At 38.5% G+C, this 21,482-nt stretch overlaps 1 protein-coding gene across 3 annotated transcripts in view; it reads left to right on the top strand.

The window, feature by feature from the left end:
• ECPAS (Ecm29 proteasome adaptor and scaffold) overlaps positions 1 to 21,482 on the top strand; it is a 74,382-nt gene that overhangs the window by 15,369 nt on the left and 37,531 nt on the right. For all 3 annotated transcript variants that reach the window (XM_060762503.2, XM_060762501.2, XM_060762502.2), the window contains 15 exons: positions 666 to 785; positions 1,083 to 1,168; positions 1,861 to 1,939; positions 3,426 to 3,475; positions 3,961 to 4,027; positions 4,127 to 4,249; positions 6,010 to 6,113; positions 7,175 to 7,298; positions 8,000 to 8,080; positions 8,489 to 8,711; positions 12,787 to 12,878; positions 14,398 to 14,532; positions 16,256 to 16,421; positions 17,610 to 17,782; positions 20,461 to 20,562. In XM_060762503.2, the coding sequence (XP_060618486.2) occupies positions 666 to 785; positions 1,083 to 1,168; positions 1,861 to 1,939; positions 3,426 to 3,475; positions 3,961 to 4,027; positions 4,127 to 4,249; positions 6,010 to 6,113; positions 7,175 to 7,298; positions 8,000 to 8,080; positions 8,489 to 8,711; positions 12,787 to 12,878; positions 14,398 to 14,532; positions 16,256 to 16,421; positions 17,610 to 17,782; positions 20,461 to 20,562 (1,725 nt within the window). The remainder of the gene's footprint in view (positions 1 to 665; positions 786 to 1,082; positions 1,169 to 1,860; positions 1,940 to 3,425; positions 3,476 to 3,960; positions 4,028 to 4,126; positions 4,250 to 6,009; positions 6,114 to 7,174; positions 7,299 to 7,999; positions 8,081 to 8,488; positions 8,712 to 12,786; positions 12,879 to 14,397; positions 14,533 to 16,255; positions 16,422 to 17,609; positions 17,783 to 20,460; positions 20,563 to 21,482) is intronic.

Raw genomic sequence — 21,482 nt, 5'->3', positions numbered from 1 at the left:
CTTTCACGGGATTCACACATGTGGCTTTTATCACTAGCCAACACACATTGGTGCCTCAGTTGTCAGACCTGTTGCTTGGGTATATATGATCTGCTGATTCCAAGAATGGCACCAGTTTCCCCCTATCATCTCCAGGTTTTGAGATATAGAACATATGTCATATACTAGTTTTTATCTGCTTGTCCATAAGAAACTGTTATAACCATATCTTAGAAACTAGGGATGATGCAGTCTCTCCAATGCAAATTTCTGAATGAGTGCCCCTAATTACCTTAGGAACACGCCTAAAAAGCAAGAGTCCAAGATTTGATTATATTTTTTGGTTGGGTTGTGTTATTTGTGTAGTTGTGCTGCCGAACCCGAGTCTAAAAGTTGGGGCTCCTGTGTTTAATGGGTGTCATTTTGGAAGGAGGCTGTTTCTGTTTTGCTTGACATCTCTCTTAATTTGCACTTACAGCAGGTGCCCTTGTAACATTTTTTCTCTTATTTGGTGGACTACAGTCATGTCTTCATTTTTATAACTGAATCCCTCTTATAAAAACCACAACTATGCATATGCATTCTGTTTCTTTTTACATTGATATTGTTAGAAAAACCCAACTTATCTGGAAACTATTTATAATCTGGAAACTATTTTAAAGTTTCTTATTATCACTTTATACCAGGGAGCAGTTCTGAAACCGGAATTGAAACGTGATCCTGTCAGCACACGGGTTAAATTAAAGATTGTCCCTCATCTTCTGCGTTCCAGACAGGCTGCAGAAACATTTCCTGCAAATATTCAGGTAATATTTTCTCTCACACAGTAATGCTGATTGTATCTTAATAGGTACTGGACTATTTTACAATGGAAGTTGCAAGAAAAAACATATCTTTCTTAGGAATCATTTATTTAGATTCTGCTGTTCATAAATATGTACTGATTTTTTAAATAAAATGAAAAATATTTGACCTCAATAGAAACTTGTGGTAGTAAAATTCACCTCAAATTAGGCTAAGTATTATAAGGATTATTGTTCCTGTGGACAAAGAAATGGAAATAAAAATTGTTCTAATATTTTTTATTATTATTTTACTTGTAGGTTGTCTATGATGGACTGTTTGGAGCAAATACCAATGCAAAACTGAGAACCTTGTGTCTTCAGTTTGTGCATCATATTTGTGTAATGTAAGTAATTTGGTGTTTATGACATATGTACTAATACAGCTTTGGTTGTCAGTGCAGTTAAGTGATTTCTTGATTAATGTTAAAGTTCAGCCTAGTCTCTAGTGTCACAGTGAGGTTATAGCACAGCTGGTAAATCACCAGCAATTATAAGATCTATCAAGTTCGAAGCCCCAGGTCGGCGTGAGCTGCCAACTGTCAGCCTAGTTCATTGTTTACCTAAGCAATTTGAAAACAGCTTTAGCTGTAATTAGAGAAATTAGGTACTGCTAAAAAGCGGGGGAGGTGTTTTACGATGCCATAAAGAAAAAAAATCAGAAAATGTTGGGCGACCAAAAGAAAGGAGGAAGTCATAGAGGATAGAGCAACAGCACCCCCTGAACTGGACTCGAGCCCAACCTTCCATGGCACCAAAAACAGCTGGACACTGAGTTGAAACAAACCACCTCCTTCTGTTCTGTCTGTCAGTGTATTGTCTATACAAAGCGGCATTGAATGTTTGCCATGTATGTGTGCTGTAATCCGCCTTGAGTCCCCTTCAGGGTGAGAAGGGTGGAATATAAAGAAAGTATTATCATCATCATCATCATCACCACCACCACCACCACCATCATAATCATCATGAAATGAAAGAAAATGCTTGCTTTATGAATGACTCGTAACAGTGCCTCCTTCTTTTCTTTATTGAATCTCAGTTGTCCAGACAGTAAGATCAAGCCACTAGGCCCAATGCTTTTGAATGGACTGACAAAGCTGATTAATGAATATAAAGAGGTGAGTTCAAAATCTCCTCCTGAAGTGTGCCATTTATTGTAGAGCTCACCATATAAATGTTCATATCTAGGAAATTGCTTTGATATTTGCTTCAAACGAAGAGCCTAACATGGAATAACTAGTGCTCATAAAGAAAAGAATTTGCCTTGTTTGAATGGTCAGATTCTTGTTTAATAACATTCAGCGCCTTTGCTACTGTGTGCATTTCCTATTCTTGTTGCATATAGATTCTTTTGAGGATTTCTTTTTTCGTGTCAGGAGCGACTTGAGAAACTGCAAGCCACATATGGTGTGAGAGAATTGGCTGTCTGCTAGGATGTTGTCCAGGGGGTGCCCGGATGTGTTTACCATCCTGAGGGAGGCTTCTCTCATGTCCCTGTATGAGAAGCTGGAGCTGACAAATGGGAGCACACCCTGCTCCCTGATTCGAACTACCGACCTTCTGGTCAGCAGTCCTGCTGGCACAAGGGTTTAACCCATTGCACTGCTGTGGGGTCCTATTCTTTTGGAGATGCACAGGCACAATCTTTTTTAAACTCTCTGAACTCCCAAGTTTTTGCATGATGCAATGGATGTACTATCTGGGATCTGCTGGAAATCTGCAATCATTTAGGGCAGTGGTTCTCAACCTGGGGTCCTCAGATGTTTTTGGCCTTCAACTCCCAGAAATCCTAACAGCTGGTAAACTGGCTGGGATTTCTGGGAGTTGTAGGCCAAAAACATCTGGGGACCCCAGGTTGAGAACCACTAATTTAGGGAGAACTGCTCAATCTTCTGCTTGTGCGCAGTTAGAATTAAAAATATAGTTTCTTTTCCTTTTTTCTCGATGTACATGCCTTACCTCTGAAATAACTAGAAACTGCATTAGGATGTAATATTTGAATAAGTCTTACTTAGATAAAATTGATTAAATTTGCAGGACAAAAATGCAAATATTTTATATCTGGAGTTATGCTTGAGCATTTTCAAATTCTTGTCTTAATTTGTTACACTGCTTCTGAATATTGCATTATTTCACACTGTGCAAGACCTAAAAAATAAAGTTATTATTATTTATTTATTTATATCCCGCTTTTTCCCATGGGTGGGATTCAAAGTTAAAAGGTGTGGGAATGGTTTTGTTGCCATAGGCCAGGCATAGGCAAACTTCGGCTCTCCAGGTGTTTTGGACTTCAACTCCCACAATTTCTAACAGCCTACTGCTGTTAGGAATTGAAATCCCAAAATACTGGAGGGCTGCAGTTTGCCCATGCCTGTCACCAGCTATCATTTTGTTCATCTCTGCCTTTAGAATACAGCCCCATTCTTCATTTTTGAAGGAATTTCCTATAGATAATTGTATTTATGGATTTTTGTGCTTTTGAAACATGTTTTATCAGGAAATATATGGAAAGGGAAAGTCCAGCATGAAGTGTAATAAACGAGGACACTTGAATGTGTATTCTTTATTAGTTCTTTCTTTTGATTTTTTTTTATATAATTGAAGGAGCCCAAGCTACTGTCGATGGCTTATTCAGCTGTTGGAAAACTCTCCAGGTAACAGAAAATATTTCTAATCATATTAACTAATTTTACTAATGCTATTTGTTACTCTAGCAGTAGGTAGGGTGGTTAACATCATGCACCATATAGCACTTGTAATGTTATGTAGACTATAGAATAGACTGTGTCTTTTGACAGCACTTGAGAGCTTACATTTGGGGAGTGGGGAGAAAGAGTAGATAGGCTACTGAAGTACTTGGGAGGGAATCTATTTTGAAATGGAGCATTGATCTGAATGCCAAATTGTTCTTTGCATAATTTAAAACTTCTAATAAAGTAATTTAATTAGCCAAGTAGTGGCATGCTTCATGGACTGTGCATAAAAATTACCAGTCATCTTCAAAAAAATTGCCTCAGGTCTTGGCGATATTTGGTGATAATTTTTTTTAAAAAACTTCCCATTGGAAAAGGCAAACAATTTGCATTTAGGTAATGTTTTCAGGTGCATTTTATTAACCTCTGATTACACTATGTTTCAGCCGAATACCTCAGTTGTTCACCAAGGACCTGGCACTAGTTCAGCAGTTTTTTGAAGCCCTTTCTAAGGTTGGTGATATTTTTAATTTTAATATTTTTCATTTAGGAAATTATTTGTTTTATCTGTTGAGGGCATGATAGATACTAACCAAATGTATCTTATTTCAGGAAGACCCTGATACTAGACTTGCTATTCAGGAGGCCTTGTCTATGATGGTTGGAGCATACACTAGTTTAGAAGGAGCACCACGCACACTAATGGAGGCACTTGTGGCCTCTAACCTGATTAAGGTAGGTTAACAGGTAATCGATACTAGATATTTTTCCATGTTTATCCTTTGAAGATGGCGGGACTTATGTACAAGTTTGTATAACTATAACAATAAATTCTGGCTCTTCTGACATTTCTGTCTGCTTGGACGGTGCCTCATGATTTTCTAAATCACTGTACTGTATTTATTCTTTCTTGCCAAATGGTTTGCAGGTAATTATATATTTGCAGACAAAGTAGTATATGAATTGAACCACCACACAGAACAGCGAAAGCTTTTGTGATAGTGTCAATTGCTTCCATGTAGAGATTAGTCAGAATGCCATTACTTACCTTATGTATCTTATGTTGCCAAAATCTTAGAAGAGAAGAGATAAAAGTAGTGGCTACAAATGAGGGAATTTTATTGCTTATTTATTCATTTGAATTCCCTTGTTTGTAGCCACTACTTCTATCTCTTCATTTTAGAAGGGCAGAAGCATTAGACTTTCAATGTAGATACTTCAGTAGGAACTGTGTGCCTTTGGAAGACAGCAGGAACAGATCAGTTTAGACTTCAATGCAGGAACTGTATGCTTTGAGACTAGACAGAGACTCTCAGAATAGAGAGATGCTTTGGACTATGGACTATTGATTATCAGAAAGATGCCCTGTGTTACATACACAGAGAAACTACTTCAAATCTCTTTGTAACTGGATTGATAAGCAAAGTACCTGTATGCTGAATACATGAAGTTTGTTAGTAAACCACCTATATAACTTTTGAAGGAGTATGCTTATTTTTGTCTCTTGAGAGCATGATTTAAAGGCAAATATATTTTAAGGGAGAGTAGATCTTTTTGGGCAACTAAAAAGGAACGTTTCTGAAATTCTGAAATATATATGTACGTATGTTTGTGCATTGGCATATCTTTGTTCAAGAGATATTTAGGACATCTGTTTAACAGCTGAGAAACCTAGTTGTCTTGCATGAATGCTGGTGAATGCCATTTTCCAAAAAGATTATGACTCTTAACAGGCCATACTTTTACCAAAAGGTTTTGGCATCATTTTTCAAAGATTGTGACTTCTAACAAGGTCATGCCTTTCTAAAGATCATAAAATCTCCAAAAGGTTTTGGAGATTTCCATTTTCCCCAAAAAAAGAAAGGTGGACAGAAGGGCTGGGTGCTCAGGGCCAGGAACTTCACAAGCGAGGAAGGCTTCACGTTATCTGGACATGTATTACTATCTTGAAAACTCATTTCTTTGCCCTAGACTTAGGATGCATCTACGTTTTTTTACCACTCTCATTTCTGTGGAATCCTGAGATTTGTAATTTGGTGTGGCTCTAGCACTTTTTGATAGAGAAGGCCAAAGATCTTGTATGACTAGAGGTCTAACAAATTCATAGTATTGAGCTGTGGCAGTTAATGTATTGTCAAACTGCATTGATTTTACAGGTTGGATGCATCCTTGTGCTATGCTATGCTATGCCATGCTATGTATTTTGGTCCACCAATTTTGGCAGCGCTTGAAATGATTCAGCTTTGTTTGCTTACCACTTGCAGTTGCATTGGGCAAAAGGGTGAAATATGTTGAAGGAATGGCATTACCTGCTGCCTCCTAGTATCAGTCATTCTGATTCCTACCTAAGCATTTGAAGTGGCTTTGCTCCTTGAGCTGAACTATAAATGGAGTGGGGGCCCTGTCTCCGTAATTGCCTTTTATTGCATTTGCCTCAAGGAAGCTCCTGTGTGTTTCAATAGTTTGTTGATTTTTCCTTCTCTTTTATTTTTAAGCCTCAAGTCCAAGTACGTCAGGTGGCAGTAAAGTTTGCCAGCACAGTGTTCCCTTCAGATCACATTCCTTCAAGATACTTGCTACTTTTAGCAGCAGGAGATCCGTAAGTTTAATAAGTAGGGAAGGTAGCAAATTCTGTATGTAACTGCATGCTCTTGTGGCTGGAGATGCAAGGGGGTTGCTGTTGATAATTTTGATGAATTTGTCTTTTGTTATGCTGTTAGCGCATGGCTGTTCCAGTTTATGATTATACTTTCTATGGGGGAAGAAATACCCATTAAAGCTATCAGCAGAGCAAACCAGTATGTGGAGACTGACTTTATACAGGAAAGATACCAAGGCAACATTCCCGTTGGGGACTTCCACTGATGAAATCATTCCCACATGAAGATTAAGGAACACATGATTTCATTTATATTGATTAGGGATTCAAATAATTTTGGGAGTTTTAGCTTAATGGTTAACAGGTTGCCCTGTAGACCAATTGAAGGGCGCAGAAGTGGCCATCTTAGGTGTATTTTTTTAAAAAAATGAGGAAAATTATAAAAATATATATCAATGATAACTCATGGCTGCTAACTAGACCTTCCATATTTATGATATATCCAGAACACTGGAAGGTCATGAAAAAAGAATATTGCTCTACAAGCGCTTCCAGTTCTCTGAAAAGTGTGCCCTTTGCCCAGTTGCTATATTATCCAAACTAATACATTAAGCACAAAATACATAGAAAAGAAAATCTGCAGAACCTCTGGCTGAGATACTCCTTCCTCTCTCCTCCTCCTATATAATCAGTCCCAAATTTAGAAGATTTCTGGCATATCATTATGTGGAAATTAGTCGGTTTCCTCCCAACTGTAAACAATGGATTGTTTTTCATATCTGTTTAATTTAGTATTATTCATTTATATCCTGCCTCCCTCCCAACATAGAACCCAAATTGAAGCCTTTAATTCAGAGTTCTTCGTGGTGTCTGTGAAAATCGCACATTGGTTATTTCTCTGAACTTTGCTCAGACTCATTCAGGCTTATGTATCTAACACTGAGTTAATGTTGTGCATTACATGTGAACTAGCCATTGATTCAGAGTGAAGAAAGAGCTTGATTTGATTGGTGTATGAGTGATCTCTATGTGTGCAAACTGTTTTTGTTTTGTTTTGGAAGGCGAGAGGAGGTACACGGGGAAGCACAGCGTGCACTGAGAACATTTCCCAGTAAAAATGAAAAGGAAAGTGCTGGTAAACAGATGCCTTCATTCCCAGAAATGGTCCAGTATATCCAAGAGAAGGTACATAACTCTGGCTTAATTAATACTGAATACTGGAGTCAACCCTGTGTAACATAGGTTGGATTTACACTGCCATATAATGCATGTGGATCCAGCCATTTTCTCCTGAGCAAGAGCATACTCTAAAGCAGACATGAACAAATTTTGGTCCTTCAGTAACTAAGGGAGAAAAGGAAAGGGCCTGAGGCTGTTAGGAATTGTGGGAGTTGAAGTCCAAAACACCTGAAGGGTTGAAGTTTGCCCATGTCTGATCTAAAGGCATCTGCCACACTTCTAATGCTGTGGACAGGATAACCTGGCTCTGAAAGCTGTAAAAGTGGAAGAACACTTGGCAAACAACACATACACCTTTCTAAGCCTTTGAAGGAAGAGATGCATGTAATGTTATATAGTAATTGAAAAAGTTATATGTTATTTATTGATCAACAAAGCAATCTCACTTTGAGCATGTACTTCCATTTTGGTTCAGTTCTCTTCCTTGTGGCTCCTTCAAGCTTGTAGTTTCTGGGCAGAATTATGCAGTATTTCTCCTTCACTTTTTGAAAACTTCATCCTGAGAGTTGTTATAGTAACCCAAAGAAAAAAGCACAGCACTGTAAATTACTGTTGGGCAATACATTTTTAATTCCAATAGCATGACAACGAGGCTTTTGAGTAAATGCTGCGTGAACCTTTGACAGTTTTGTTTTATTTCATTTTAGGCTTCTCACAGAATGAAAACTCCTGCTAAATACATGACTGGGACTACTGTCATGCCTTTCAACCCAGCTACTTTTGGAGAGGTATGTGAATGGGAAGGTTATGTCTGACTACAACTTGTGCTTGTTGTCATAATAGCCATAGGTATGTAGTTTTGAATCTAGTTACTAGTCCCAGTGAGAATTAGACCCATAGGATAGCATCCTACATATTTTTGCCTATGTGTGAATATAATCCTGGGTCATTTTTTGATCTATCTATCTATCTATCTATCTATCTATCTATCTATCTATCTTAGAAATCTAAAACATTTGTGATCTGAGCAATTCCGATAAGGGATTCTCCATCTGTATAGTTCTCTGGAGAGATTTTGGCCACAATTACTGAATAGTGTGAGAGATAATTACCTACCTTCTGATTGTTAGCAATGTTTGTTTGCTTTTATCAGGCATCCTGTTTTCTTATCTTTTCTTTTTTTTGTCTCTGCTCAGATAGTCCTATATCTCAGGATGTGTCTTGCTCACAGTGCTGGCGTAGTACCCACCTCTCAGAGTTTAGCAGATATGCAAGAAGACCAGGCTCCTGCCATTGGCCGTTACATAAGGAACCTGCTGTCTGGGCATGTTATAACATCCTCTTCATCAAAGGGTGGCGAGAGCAACCCTGTGCAGATCTACATAAGTCTTCTTCAGCAGCTGCTCTCTGGTGTTGGAGGTGAGAAATCATGAGCTACAAAGAAGAAGCTCTTAGTGTATTACCGACTTCATAAAAGTATTGCTTGGCTGGATACTTTGGGTGAACAAATTCATTGACTGCCAGCAGTCATTGTGTTAGACGTGGAGATGACCACTTCCTAAGAACATTGGAGCAAATGTGATGCAATCGACTTAGAGCTATCTTGTCTGGCACTGTTTCCCCTTTGCCATGTTCTCCTCCTGGTCTCGAAGAAATAACAACTCCAGTTGTACATAGCTTCTCTATCGGGAAGCTCCATTTTGCTTTGATGGTCCATAGCTATTGGTGAACTTATTCTCTATAGTTTTATGCCCCCCAATCCTTTTGACTGAACATCACTCTTCTTTCAATCATCTTCTGTATGCTTGTTTGTGAAAAAAATTCTAACCTGCCCTATATTCAAAGACACCATGACAGAAACAACATAAACATTTCAAGCAATTCAGCGTGATATAGGTGAATAAATTAACCAAAGAACGAACGTTTTACTGAGCTCCAAAAGCTTAGTGGTTCCCAACCTTTTTTTGGCCAGAGACCACTTTGACCATGGACCACTCTGCAACATTAGTACCAAAAGATTTACGAATCAGTTTTTAGTCAACTTTAGATTCAGTTTGGTTATTTGGGGTGCTGATTCAGAAAATTGCATTGAATAGACCACATCAGTTCTAGTTTCTGATACAGAACATATGCTATCCAGTAGTTGCCATCTGCTCGCCCACAGAAAACCATATTTAATAAGCCTCTGCGCTGTAAGAATGTTTCGTGAGACTAGTCGCTCTCTCTGCAACAGTGTAGTAACAGCGAGGCCACAGGCCATATTTCAGTTCTTGCGGACCACTGGTGATCCACGGACCACTGGCTTAGATGAACAGTGCCGGAATAATTCTAACAATGGACAAGGATTAATTTTGAAGTGTCATTTTAAATTTCCTCAGCTACAAGATGTCTCAGGGGTGCTTAGTTGTATTAGTGGTATTTATTTGATGCTAGAGAAGTTACATTTCCAAGAAAAGCATTTAGAGGTGGTCGGATTCTTTTGCCAGGAGTCAACCTGCTAATACATTTTTATTTAATTTTTTAACATTTCTAATCTTCCATTCCCCAACTGCTTAAGTAGCGGGGCTTTGTACTTCCATTATTCATGCATCCCATTGCCTTCAGCACACCAGCTTTTCCCATTCCCCTCTTACATCCCTTCTTCTCATCACAGCGACACCGGAAGTGGCAACACTTCCAGTATCGCGGGATTTCGGCAGCTCCGCTTCTCACTCTTCCATCTTCCCTGCTTTCGGGTTCTGTGTGGGTGAGTCAACAGTGTGGCTTGGCTTGGCATCTTGTCATGCAGATGCTGCATTACATACAGATTTATGTCTTCTTTCAAGGGAGAAAAGGAGATCCAGTTTAGTTTTGTTGTTTCCTAACAATTTAAGTGCCAAAGTGTCAACCTCATATGGGCCCATTTCAGTCTACTTGAGGCCAAAAGCCTGCTTAAAAAGCCATTATTTTAGGCTGGATCAGAAGGAGTCAAGGGTGAGGGCTAACTTAATCTTTTTTGGGAGGGTATTCCAGAGCCGGGGAGCCACTACAGAGAAGGCCTTCTCTCTTGTCCCCACCAACTGTGTTTGTGATGGTGGTGGACCTGAGAGAAGGGCCTCCCCTGCTGATCTCAAAGCTCACATCAGTTCATAGAAAGAGATGCCGTCTTGAAGATAGGTTGGACCTGAAGCATATAGGGCTTTGTAGGTAATAACTTGCACCTTGAATTGAATTGAGGAGACCAAGGGCCTGCTTTAGTTGCTGATTTCAGTAGTAATTGGAAGAAGCTATTCTAATTATTAGAATAGCTTATTCCAAAGCAGTTTCTCAAATCAAGTGTGAAGTTGAGATATACATAACCCAAGATGACAACAGAGGTAAGTAAACCAGTTAGTTTCAGGATTTACTTTCTTTGCCTGAATTATGTAATGGATGGCGGGATTGTGGTTTGGTTTTAGCATCTTTACTTCAGCTGTCTAGTGCCTTTAGGACCTTTCAAAGTCAGGGCATGTGATATTTTCCAAATTTTGGCTGCCTTCACATACCACACTAAACCATAAAGTGTTTTACTCATTGACTATTAGAGCTATCTTGGTTTTACAAATGCTATGCATGCAAGATTCTGCATCAGATCATTACTACATAGAACAGTTGGGTAATTAGCCTCTCCCGGGGCTTTTATATGCCTAAGCAATATTTATGTAGTGTTCTGTGATGTGAAACTATGTGTAAAGTAAATTTCTACATATTACAAAGAAGTGTTGTTTCAAATATCACTATCACAGGGGCTACGGCAGGGGTCCTCAAACTAAGGCCCGGGGGCTGGATGCGGCCCTCCAAGGTCATTTACCCGGCCCTTGCTCTGGGTCAACCTAAGTCGGAAACGACTTGAAAGCACACAACAACAACAACAACAATCCTATCTCATCAGCCAAAAGCAGGCCCACACTTGAAATACTAGCAAGTTTATGTTTGGTAAAATTGTTCTTCATTTTAATTATTATATTGTTTTTAAGTGATTTTTGCAGTACAAATAAAATATGTGCAGTGTGCATAGGGATTCATTTTTTTCCAAATTATATTCCGGTCCTCCAACGGTTTGAGGGACTGTGACCTGGCCCTCTGATGAAAAAGTTTGAGGACCCCTGGGCTACGGTATCAAACAGGAGTCTTGAAGAGAATGATTTCAGGGAAACTATATTGCCGATGGAGCTGGAATAACAGCAAAAAGTTGTTCTGGAAATCAGCAAATATTGCATCTTAGCAGCTAATCAAATGAACTAGCAGAACCATTTTATTTATTTATTTATTTCATACATTTCTTTCCTGCCCTTCTCCCCACAAAGGGACTCAGAGCGGCCTCACATAGGCATCAACAATGCTTAAAACATATACATCAAAAAATACAATAAAACATGAAAACAGTAAAATCATCTTAAAACATCAAACACATCAGCCAATACATTCATTTACCAGATAATATTAAAATGCTAGGAAAACAAAAATTAAACCCGGAAATCCAGTGTCGCAACCCAAAATCCTTTCCTATTGTCATGAGGATGCATAAAGCATAATGCATAAATGCACAAAATATACCATATTTTGACCGAAGTAAATGGATACTTAATGGTTGCATTGCAAAACAAAAATATATCAGTCTTTGAAAGCAAAATTTTCTCTTTCAGATGATGCCATTCACAAGCATATTCAGATAGTCTCTTCTTTAATAATTGGCTTTGAACTTTGGTAGATTTTACCATTTGTGCTGACAGTGCCAAATTTGAAAAGATCCTGCAGGATGGCTATAGATGCTGGAGAGTTGCAAATCTGGCACTACTATGTCCAGCACAAGCATAATGCTTGGTCAAAATGTCAAGTCCATATCTTCATTTGCATGGAACTTGTTGCAGTCTGAATATTGATCAAAATTTGTCACAATGAATCGCGACACATTTTCATGCACAGTTTGAATCAACTTGTTTGACTGGATTTTGCATCCATAATGTTAAAATTAATTTCATTGGAATCAGCAGAAAAAAACTGTACAGGATTTCAATTTACTAGCCATTCTTATACATTTAGTTTCAATTTTATTAGAGCCCAAAAATGGTGTTTTGTTAAATGTTGTGTGCACGCGGACTGCCTACCCTTCAGATAAGAAGGTCTAGATTAGCAGCAATTCCAGTTAGAGACCTCTAATTTTGGGAAACTTAGTTTAATTCCTGACTGGTACTACAGCTAAAATGTGAACAAAATTGGAGAACATGATGGTGGGAGCTTTTTAAAATTTTAGACCATTTGGCATGGAATGACCCATATGTGTGTGTTTGGAATGTTACTGGCATTTGGGGTTTTTATATGTGAATGCAAGGTGAATTTTTTTATCAGTAAATACAACTGTATGAAAGAACATATAAAAGCATGAGTTATTTTTTCCAGACATTGCAATGTTAATAGCTTGGCACTGTTGACCCTCCTCTCTTGTTTTTAATTTTTTTAAACAAATGCCATGTAGGTTTGGCAGTCATGTACTGTCTACTGGAAGTTGTTTCAGTCTATCCTGAAAAATTGGCTGTGAGATTTGTTGACAAGATGGATTGGATCAAGGTATGTTCAAGGAAAGAGATATTGTTTAACTTATATAAATGTTTTTTTTTCCTGATTAGGGGAAGAACCATATCCCTGCCAAGAGATAGAGAGATGGCATTTGACTGGGTTAAAATGGGCGCTGTCACATGTTTGTTAATCAAATATCTCTTAATGGCCAGATTTTTCAATAAATATCACAGAATTGCCTTTCAAGACTGAGTTTCCTAAGGCCATTTCCAATATTAGAAATAAAATGTTTTGGAGCTGTATTGATTACTGTTAGTGCTGGTGCTCGGTCTATCTTAAGATTTCCTGGTCTGGTTGTTCATTTGCTTGCATTGTATGCAGCCATAGTGTTAGAAAAGCATTGTAAAAAGTGTTGAGAGATGACTTTTCACAACTGTAAACCTTAAAACCTTCATTCAGCAAGGCATAAGCCATGTTTTCCGAGGATTCCAGAAATTATAGTTCATAAAGATGATTCTTCCATATTCTGAATGTAAATTCATTTATGTAGCCAACAGAAGTAGCGCTGACATTGGGATTTCCTTTACTACATCATTCTAAAATGATCTTAACAGATTAGAGACATGAGTCAAAACTAACAAAATGAAGTTCAACAGGGACAAATGCAAGATACTCCACTTAGGCAGAAAAAACTGAAATGCAGAGATGCAGAATGGGGGACGCCTGGCTCAACAGCAGTATGTGTGAAAAAGATCTTGTCCTCGTGGACAACAAGTTAAACATGAGCCAACAATGTGATGAAGTGGCTAAAAAAGCCAATGGGATTTTGGCCTGCATAAACAGGAGCGTAGTGTCTAGATCCAGGGAAGTCATGCTAGACCTCTTTCTACCTTGGTCAGACTACACCTGGAATACTGTGTCCAATTCTGGGCTTCACAATTGAAGGGAGATGTTGACAAGCTGGAGTGTATCAAGAGAAGAGTGACTAAAATGATCAAGGGTTTGGAAAACAAGCCCTATGAGGAGCAGTTGAAAGAGCTAGGCATGTTTCAAACTACAGGAAAGGAGATTCCACCTGAACATTAGAAAGTACTTCCTGACAGTGGATCTCTCTGCCCCAGAGTGTGGTGGAGGCTTCTTCTTTGAAGGCTTTTAAGCAGAGGGTGGATGACCATCTGTTGAGGGTGCTTTGAATGTGATTTTCCTGCTTCTTGGCTGGGGGGTGGACTGTTCAAACTCTAAAAAAAATCATTTTAACTTTGAGGTTCATGCTATTCAGCTGTTTCTTATCCAGTCTTAACTTTTTTTCAGACAGGTCTTTTAAAACAGAACATTTTTAAAGACTAGGACCAGAAGGTGCTGATTTGTTTTAGATTGTTTTTAACAGCATTTTACTTTTGAAATTGTGTTTCAACAAAATTATTTTCATACATATTTTGAGTTTAAGGCAGGGTACACATGAATAATACTACTAAGAAGAAGTTTGACTATAAGATCAGCCTTATGGTATTGACATTGTTAGTAAAATACATTGCATATTTAACATTTTATTCTGTTTTAACCTTTTCAGAGCCTTATGAATACCAATAAAGAAGAAATGCGGGAGCTGGCTGCTCTATTTTATTCGGTAGTGTTGTCAACAGTTTCAGAAAACGAATTTAAAACATCCGTTCAGCAACTGATAAAAACAGCAAAGGACAATCATGTAAGAGAGTTGGCAAACTTTCTTTATTTTCCTTAATGTTTATGAAAATGTAGAAATACTCAGGTGTCACTCTTTCATTTCTTTTTCTGATCTAAAATAAATTAAACTAATTAGGAAGAGTTTACCATTAAATAGCATAAGAAAATGGAAAAAATATAATTTTGCACAAAAGCAAAGTTACGACCAGAAAAGTGAGGTCGAAGAAACACAGATATCTATAACCAATAACAAAACGAAATTTGCAAACTGTTATCCACACCATGCTGTGTTATCGTTAACTATGTTAATTGGTTTAAACTGCAAATAAAACACAAAGAAAAAACATAAAGTATAAGCCTAAATGCTACTTGGTCATTTCCTTCTGGAGTTTACTCGTGGCTTGAGAGTTATAGATTCACTCTTCCAAATGATATATATTCTTCCTCTTAACAGAGGTAATTTATTGTAGCCAGAGTTTGTATCTTCACTCTTTCATTTGAGCTTTCAAAACAGAGGGTAAGCATTGAGAAAATATTTACACAGTCTTAGAAGTAATGAATTAAACACTGGAATAGTCCTTGAGAAAGTAAACTATAGTCCAAAATAATGTCCTACAAGGGTCCCCGGGTTGAGATGCCTTGTTTCAGGGGAGCTCCCCTTCTTCAGGATTTCTATAACTTCTTCATAAGAGGGTGTGATTCACAATAAATCCGTTATCTACGGTACAAAGCTGGCCCTACAGTTAAGTTTTCGGAGCCGTGGAAAGCCTGTCATACAAAACGGTTAGAGGCTAGGCTTTTTTATGTTCAAGATTAGGCTTTTCTTTCAAAAGGAAGTGAGCTGGAAGTGAAACGAATGTGTCCCCTTGTGGGCTTTAGAGAATATGTGGACTGCAATAAAAATTTCCTCATGCAGTTGTGGTTCTCCAAGGTCCTGATGGGTGGAGTGCAGTGTGGCCTCCTAAAATCAAAGTTGTCTATATAAGGTTGCAGCCTTGATTTAATGCATCATAATACAGGCAGTCCCTGAGTTACAAACATCTGACTTACAAATGACTCATAGTTAAGAACAGGAAGTGAGAGAAAGCTACCCCTCAGAAGGGAAATTCACTCTGAAAGTGTTATCATGGGGGAAGGTGTCTGTATTAAAGCTTTATCACCAATCCTTGTTTCCACAACAAGCCATTTTTTTTCAAAATCCAATGATCACAGGGACAGAAAGTGAGGTGAAATCTTCTGGACGGGCACAGATAGCAAAATCACATAGGGGAGGGTGTTAACCCTTCCCTATGTGATCCAAGCTAATACAGTTGAGTCTCACTTATCCAACGGGCCGGCAGAATGTTGGATGAGCAAAAATGTTGGCTAATAAGGAGAGATTAAGGAAAAGCCTATTAAACGTCAAATTATATTACATCATGTTTTACAACAAATAGGCAGTAAAAGCAGTTCAATATACAGTAGCGTTATGTAGTAATTACTGTATTCACGAGTTTAGCACCAAAACATTACAATGTATTTAAACAGCTGTGGATCCAGGCGGGAGGCAGACTGCTTTGGATAATACAAAACGTTGGATGAGCAAAGGTTGGATAAGCGAGACTATACTATATACATACATATCTTTAGTTGGAGTTACACTTAAAAAATGTACCTGTTCTAACTTACAAACAAATTCATCTTAAGAATAAACCTGCAGAACCTATCTTATTTGTAACTTGTGGATTGTTGTTCTTTATCTTCAGAATTTGGAACTGCAGCATGGATCCTTGTTGGCTCTAGGATTCACTGTTGGACGGTATTTGTCAAAGAGAAAAACTGGGATGGTAGAATTGCACGACCTTGAACATCCAAATACAATTATTGCTCCAGAACAAGACCAACTGATCAAGTCAACAACAGAAACTATAGGTCAGTGAACACATTGACTCCCTTGGTTCTTTGCATGGATCAGGAAAGCACAAGCTTTTTAAAACCAATTATGGAATCTTTTGACTATTTTTTAGGGAAAAAAATCCTGTTCAGGATACTTTGTCAAAGAGCCCTCATTAAATAGTAATCTCTAACCTATAATATTGCATTTATTTTTTGTTATTTTGGTACTTAAGTCGAGTAAGACATTATGAGCAGGATCATACAGTGGATTGAATAGTAGAGATCTTCCAACTTCAGCTTTTCATGCATCCCAAAAACTGCTTTGAAAAACTCAAAACTTGAAAAACTCCACCTTGTCTCCTGTGCTATTCTAATAATATAATATATTGTATATCCATATAGTATTTATAATATTATAATGCAATGCAATATAATAATAATAACAATATGATATTATAGTTATATATTTATATTACATGTAATATTACTAATATTACTATATAGTTGTATGGTGCAATATAGCAATGTTTATATTGTACTATGCTAATAATATAATATATTGTATGTAATATATACTTTGTAAGCCGCTTTGAGTCCCCTTCGGGGTGAGAAGGGCGGCATATAAATGTCGTAAATAAATATATAGAACTGCAGCAGAAAGAGGCTTTTTGCTTTATATGACCCCATCTTTATTGTATAGCCTACTAACTTCTGAAGCCATTAGTTGGTAGATATGCTCTCCTTGATCCTCCTTGGACTACTGTCTGAAGAATGGACCAGCCCTTAATTATAGAGACGTTGCCCATCCCTAAAGTGGTTGTAGAATGAGCATTAAAGTAATGTTCTTCCTGTGTTTATGATATTATACTATATAATGTTGTCAGTCTCATTCTTGATAATATCTAATGTAAAATAATACAGTTTGAAAATCTTTAGTGCTCCTTAAATTTTGGATCAGTGGTTTGAATCCAGCCTAAGCTTTCTGTGGATAAAAGCTCCCATTCTGACTATGAGATACTTCTGATCCAAAGGAGGGGGGGGGGGAATCAACTGTGGTACGGAGGCAGTCTTTGAAGATTCTCCTACAAATATAAAATAAGCCACTCTGTAAATGACAGACGGGAGGAGGTGGAGTTGAAGTCAATGTGGGATCTGTTCTGAGCGGCAGAATGAAAGCTCCAACCAGCTGGCTTTTAAAAAGAGGAATCCCTTTCTTTTTACCAGGGTCTTTTTTGGATAGTACTTCACCACTTTTGGCAGTAGCTGCATGTACAGCATTGGGAGAAATTGGAAGGAATGCCCCTTTGCCCATTCCTGATGAAGGCTCTGGATTTACAAAACTCCATCTTGTTGAAAGCTTATTAGCCAGGATTCCATCTGGCAAGGAAACAAATAAGGTAAAGTTCTTCAATGCTTTATCACTTGTTTGTTTATTTCTTTAGGCCCATCTAGGAAAACTATGTAAACACTTTCTCTTGATGGCAAGAATGGGAAGTGAATTGTCAAGAAGAAGAAAAAGAAAGGAAGTGATTTTATATTAATTCTTTATTGTGGCAAATCAGTTGAGGACTTGTTAGGGACATTCTTATCATATAGGCACTTGGATCTCCTGTTTCTGATTGTTCATGCATTTGACTATTTTCATGGGGCCTGCACTTGCTGAATTTAATGTATTTAGGCACAGTCCTTGCAGTTTGTTCCTTTTCATGAGGTAGGTCTTAATGCTTTGGGCATTAGTTCTGTAAACGACTACAGACAGCAAAAGAGATTTGCTTGAGACAGTTCACAAGTGAGATTTAAATCATCATCCCATCACATATATGTGATGCCCTTCTCCCTAGATTGAAATTGTGTTATTCCATGCAGTCACAGGTACAGGTGGGGTTTTTATGTCAGTAGTTTTATATGACATTCAAAAGCCCGAACTCTTAACATTAAGTAAAACAAGTGACAGCCTTAGTCTACCAGCTCTTAGTCTAAAATATATACCATATTTATTCCATTGGCTGCCGTTTATTTTCCGAGCCCAATTTAAGGTGCAGGTGCTTACCTACAAAGCTCTGAATGGTTTGGGACCACCCTACCTGCGTGACCGTATCGCTGTCTACGAACCCACACGCTCACTCCGGTCATCTGGAGAGGCCCTGCTCGTGATCCCACCCGCGTCGCAAGCGAGCTTGGTGGGGACGCGAGACAGGGCCTTTTCTGTGGTGGCCCCCCGACTCTGGAACGCCCTCCCGAAAGATCTCAGACAAGCCCCTACATTGGCAGTCTTCAGGAAGGAATTGAAAACCTGGCTGTTCCGATGTGCCTTTTCAGATTAGGAACCTCCAGCACCAAATCCTAGAAGCACCTTAGTAGAACCAAGATCACTGCACACTGCACACCGCACTTATATTTAATCCCATATCCCTCCTGCCACATCAGCACTTTTAACCCTGTACCCCTACTCCGGCCGGCCCAGTTTTAATAGTGTCTTGTTGTATTGTTATTGTTATTGTTTTCCTGCTTAACTGTTTTTAATTTGCTTGGTATTGTATTGTTGTATTGTGTTTTTGGGGCTTCGGCCTGTGTAAGCCGCATCGAATCCCTTGGGAGATGCTAGTGGGGTACAAATAAAGTTATAATAATATAATAATAATAATAATAATAATAATAATAATAATATCCTTAGAGAACTATATTCTAAAGTACATACATTATAATACTTAGGTAATACAATGTAATATGGTACAGTTCTTGCATTGTGTCTCCCTTAGTGCGAATGTGTGTTAATTTGTGTTGGGCCTTGTGCTGAAGCAGCATTCCTAATCTCCTAAATATAGATTGCATATAAATGCTTTCTTTCCCCCCGGATTAACCATACTATAGAATTGTGTTCACACTGACATTTTGGCATTAACTGTGGTAGCTTTATATAGCTATGAATATCTTATACCTAAAAGGAGGATTCAAAATTGGGAAAGGAGTATGGCAGGGCTGTATACTCTCACCCTCCCTATTCAACTTGTATGCAGAACACATCATGCGACGTGTGGGGCTTGATGAATCCAAGGCTGGAGTTAAAATTGCTAGAAGAGGCATTAACAACCTTAGATATGCAGATAATATTGCTTTGATGACTGAAAGCGAGGAGGAATTGAGGAGCCTCCTAACCATGGTGAAAGAACAAAGTGCAAAAGCTGGGTTGTAGTTGAACATCAAGATTATGGCTATCAGACTGATTGATAACTGGCAAATGAGGGAGAAAACATGGAGGCAGTGACAGACTTTTATTTCTAGGAGCGAAGATTACTGCAGATGCAGACTGCAACCAGGAAATCAGAAGACATTTACTTCTTGAGAGGAGAGCAATGACCAATCACAATAAAATAGTGAAGAATAGAGACATCACTCTGGCAATGGAGATCCGCATAGTTAAAGCAATGGTATTCCCTGTAGTAACCTATGGATGTGAGAGCTGGACCATAAGGAAGGCTGAGCGAAGGAAGATAGACGCTTTTGAACTGTGTTGGAGGAAAATTCTGAGAGTGCCTTGGACTGCGAGAAGATCCAACCAGTCCATACTCAGGAAATAAAGCCCAACTGCCCATTGGAGGGAAGGATATAAGAAGCAAAGATGAAGGCCACATAATGAGAAGACAAGAAAACTTGGAGAAAACAATGATGCTGAGGAAAATGAAAGAAAAAAAAAAGAGGGGCCAACCAAGGGCAAGATGGATGGATGGATGTTATCTTTGAAGTGACTGGCTTGACTTTGAAGGAGCTGGGGTTGGCAACAGCTGACAGGGAACTCTGGCTACAAGGTCACGAACAAATAAAAACAAAAAAGGAGTATTGTAATATTTTGGGGTTATCACAATTAGGACTCACATTATGTGCTGCACCAGGACTGTTTTAGAAAAAAAGGGGGAGGGAACATTCTTATCCATCAGGGAGAGAAGAAGAGCACAAGGTGTGCAGAACACCTAAGGCAGAATTTATTATTTTTTCTGAACTAGTACTATAAGAAATAACACTATTATTCTCCATTTAAACATGGTAGATGTTTAAAAGAAATCCTTTTTTCGTTTAGATGAAAGAGCGGGCTATACAAACACTAGGTTACTTTCCAGTGGGAGATGGAGATTTTCCCCACCAGAAACTCCTCCTACAAGGATTAATGGATTCTGTGGAGGTAATGCTCTAATATCACTCCTTAAAATTGAAAGAACTTGCTTAAAACAAGTTTTTGTTTAACTCATATCTACTTAACAGGTTGCATTGTATTGTTCTTATTGTGTTCTTAAGCAGTCTCCTGATGATGAAAAAGCTATAATGTTGCATTAGACAAAACTGTTTTTGACTTTTATTTTCCCAGACTTCATTGTTTTGGTTTTTTAAAATAAATAATTAGCAGCTTTTCTGTAGACAGCTTTGTTTTGAATTATGGTGTGTTCCTGGAGTTGCATTAATTGGTGAGCAGATTGTCAGGTTAGGCTGACATTATCAGCCATGGTGGTGCAATGGGTTAAACTTTTGTGCTGGCTAAACTGCTAATCTGAAGGTCGGAGGATCAAATATGTTAGATGGGGTGAGCTCCCACCTGTCAGCTCCAGGTTCCCTTGCAGGGACGTAAGAGAAGCCTCCCATAGGATGGTAAATCATCCAGGCGTTGCCTAGGTCAATGTCCTTGCAGATGGCCAGTTCTCTCACACCAGAGGCGACTTGCAGTTTCTCAAGTCGCTTCTGAAATGTAAAAAAATATCAGACAACTTGCTGTGTTTCTAAGCTGGGAATAGACCACAATGGGCAAACCTTATGTTTTTCGTCTGGAGTTCCCAGGATTCCCTAGTAGGCATGGATTGTGGCCATGCTGACCAGAGAAGTTAAGAAACCAGACTCCACAAAAGTAGGTTTTCAAAGCCATTTCTTGCACTTCATATAGAAATCAAGCAAGTTGATGGGTGTGGCATGAATTGGAAAGATCCACCATGGTTGCCTTAATCTTTTCATGCCAACACAACCAGGCAGGACCCCTTCTTTTGGCACACCCTTGAGGCTCATTTCCTTGAATCTTGACAGGGGTAACAAATCGCATCCAGGCCTTCCTTGTCC

Source organism: Anolis sagrei, chromosome 2 (assembly GCF_037176765.1).
Source record: "Anolis sagrei isolate rAnoSag1 chromosome 2, rAnoSag1.mat, whole genome shotgun sequence".
Lineage (NCBI taxonomy): Eukaryota > Metazoa > Chordata > Lepidosauria > Squamata > Dactyloidae > Anolis > Anolis sagrei.
This window is presented reverse-complemented; position numbering and strand designations above follow the sequence as displayed.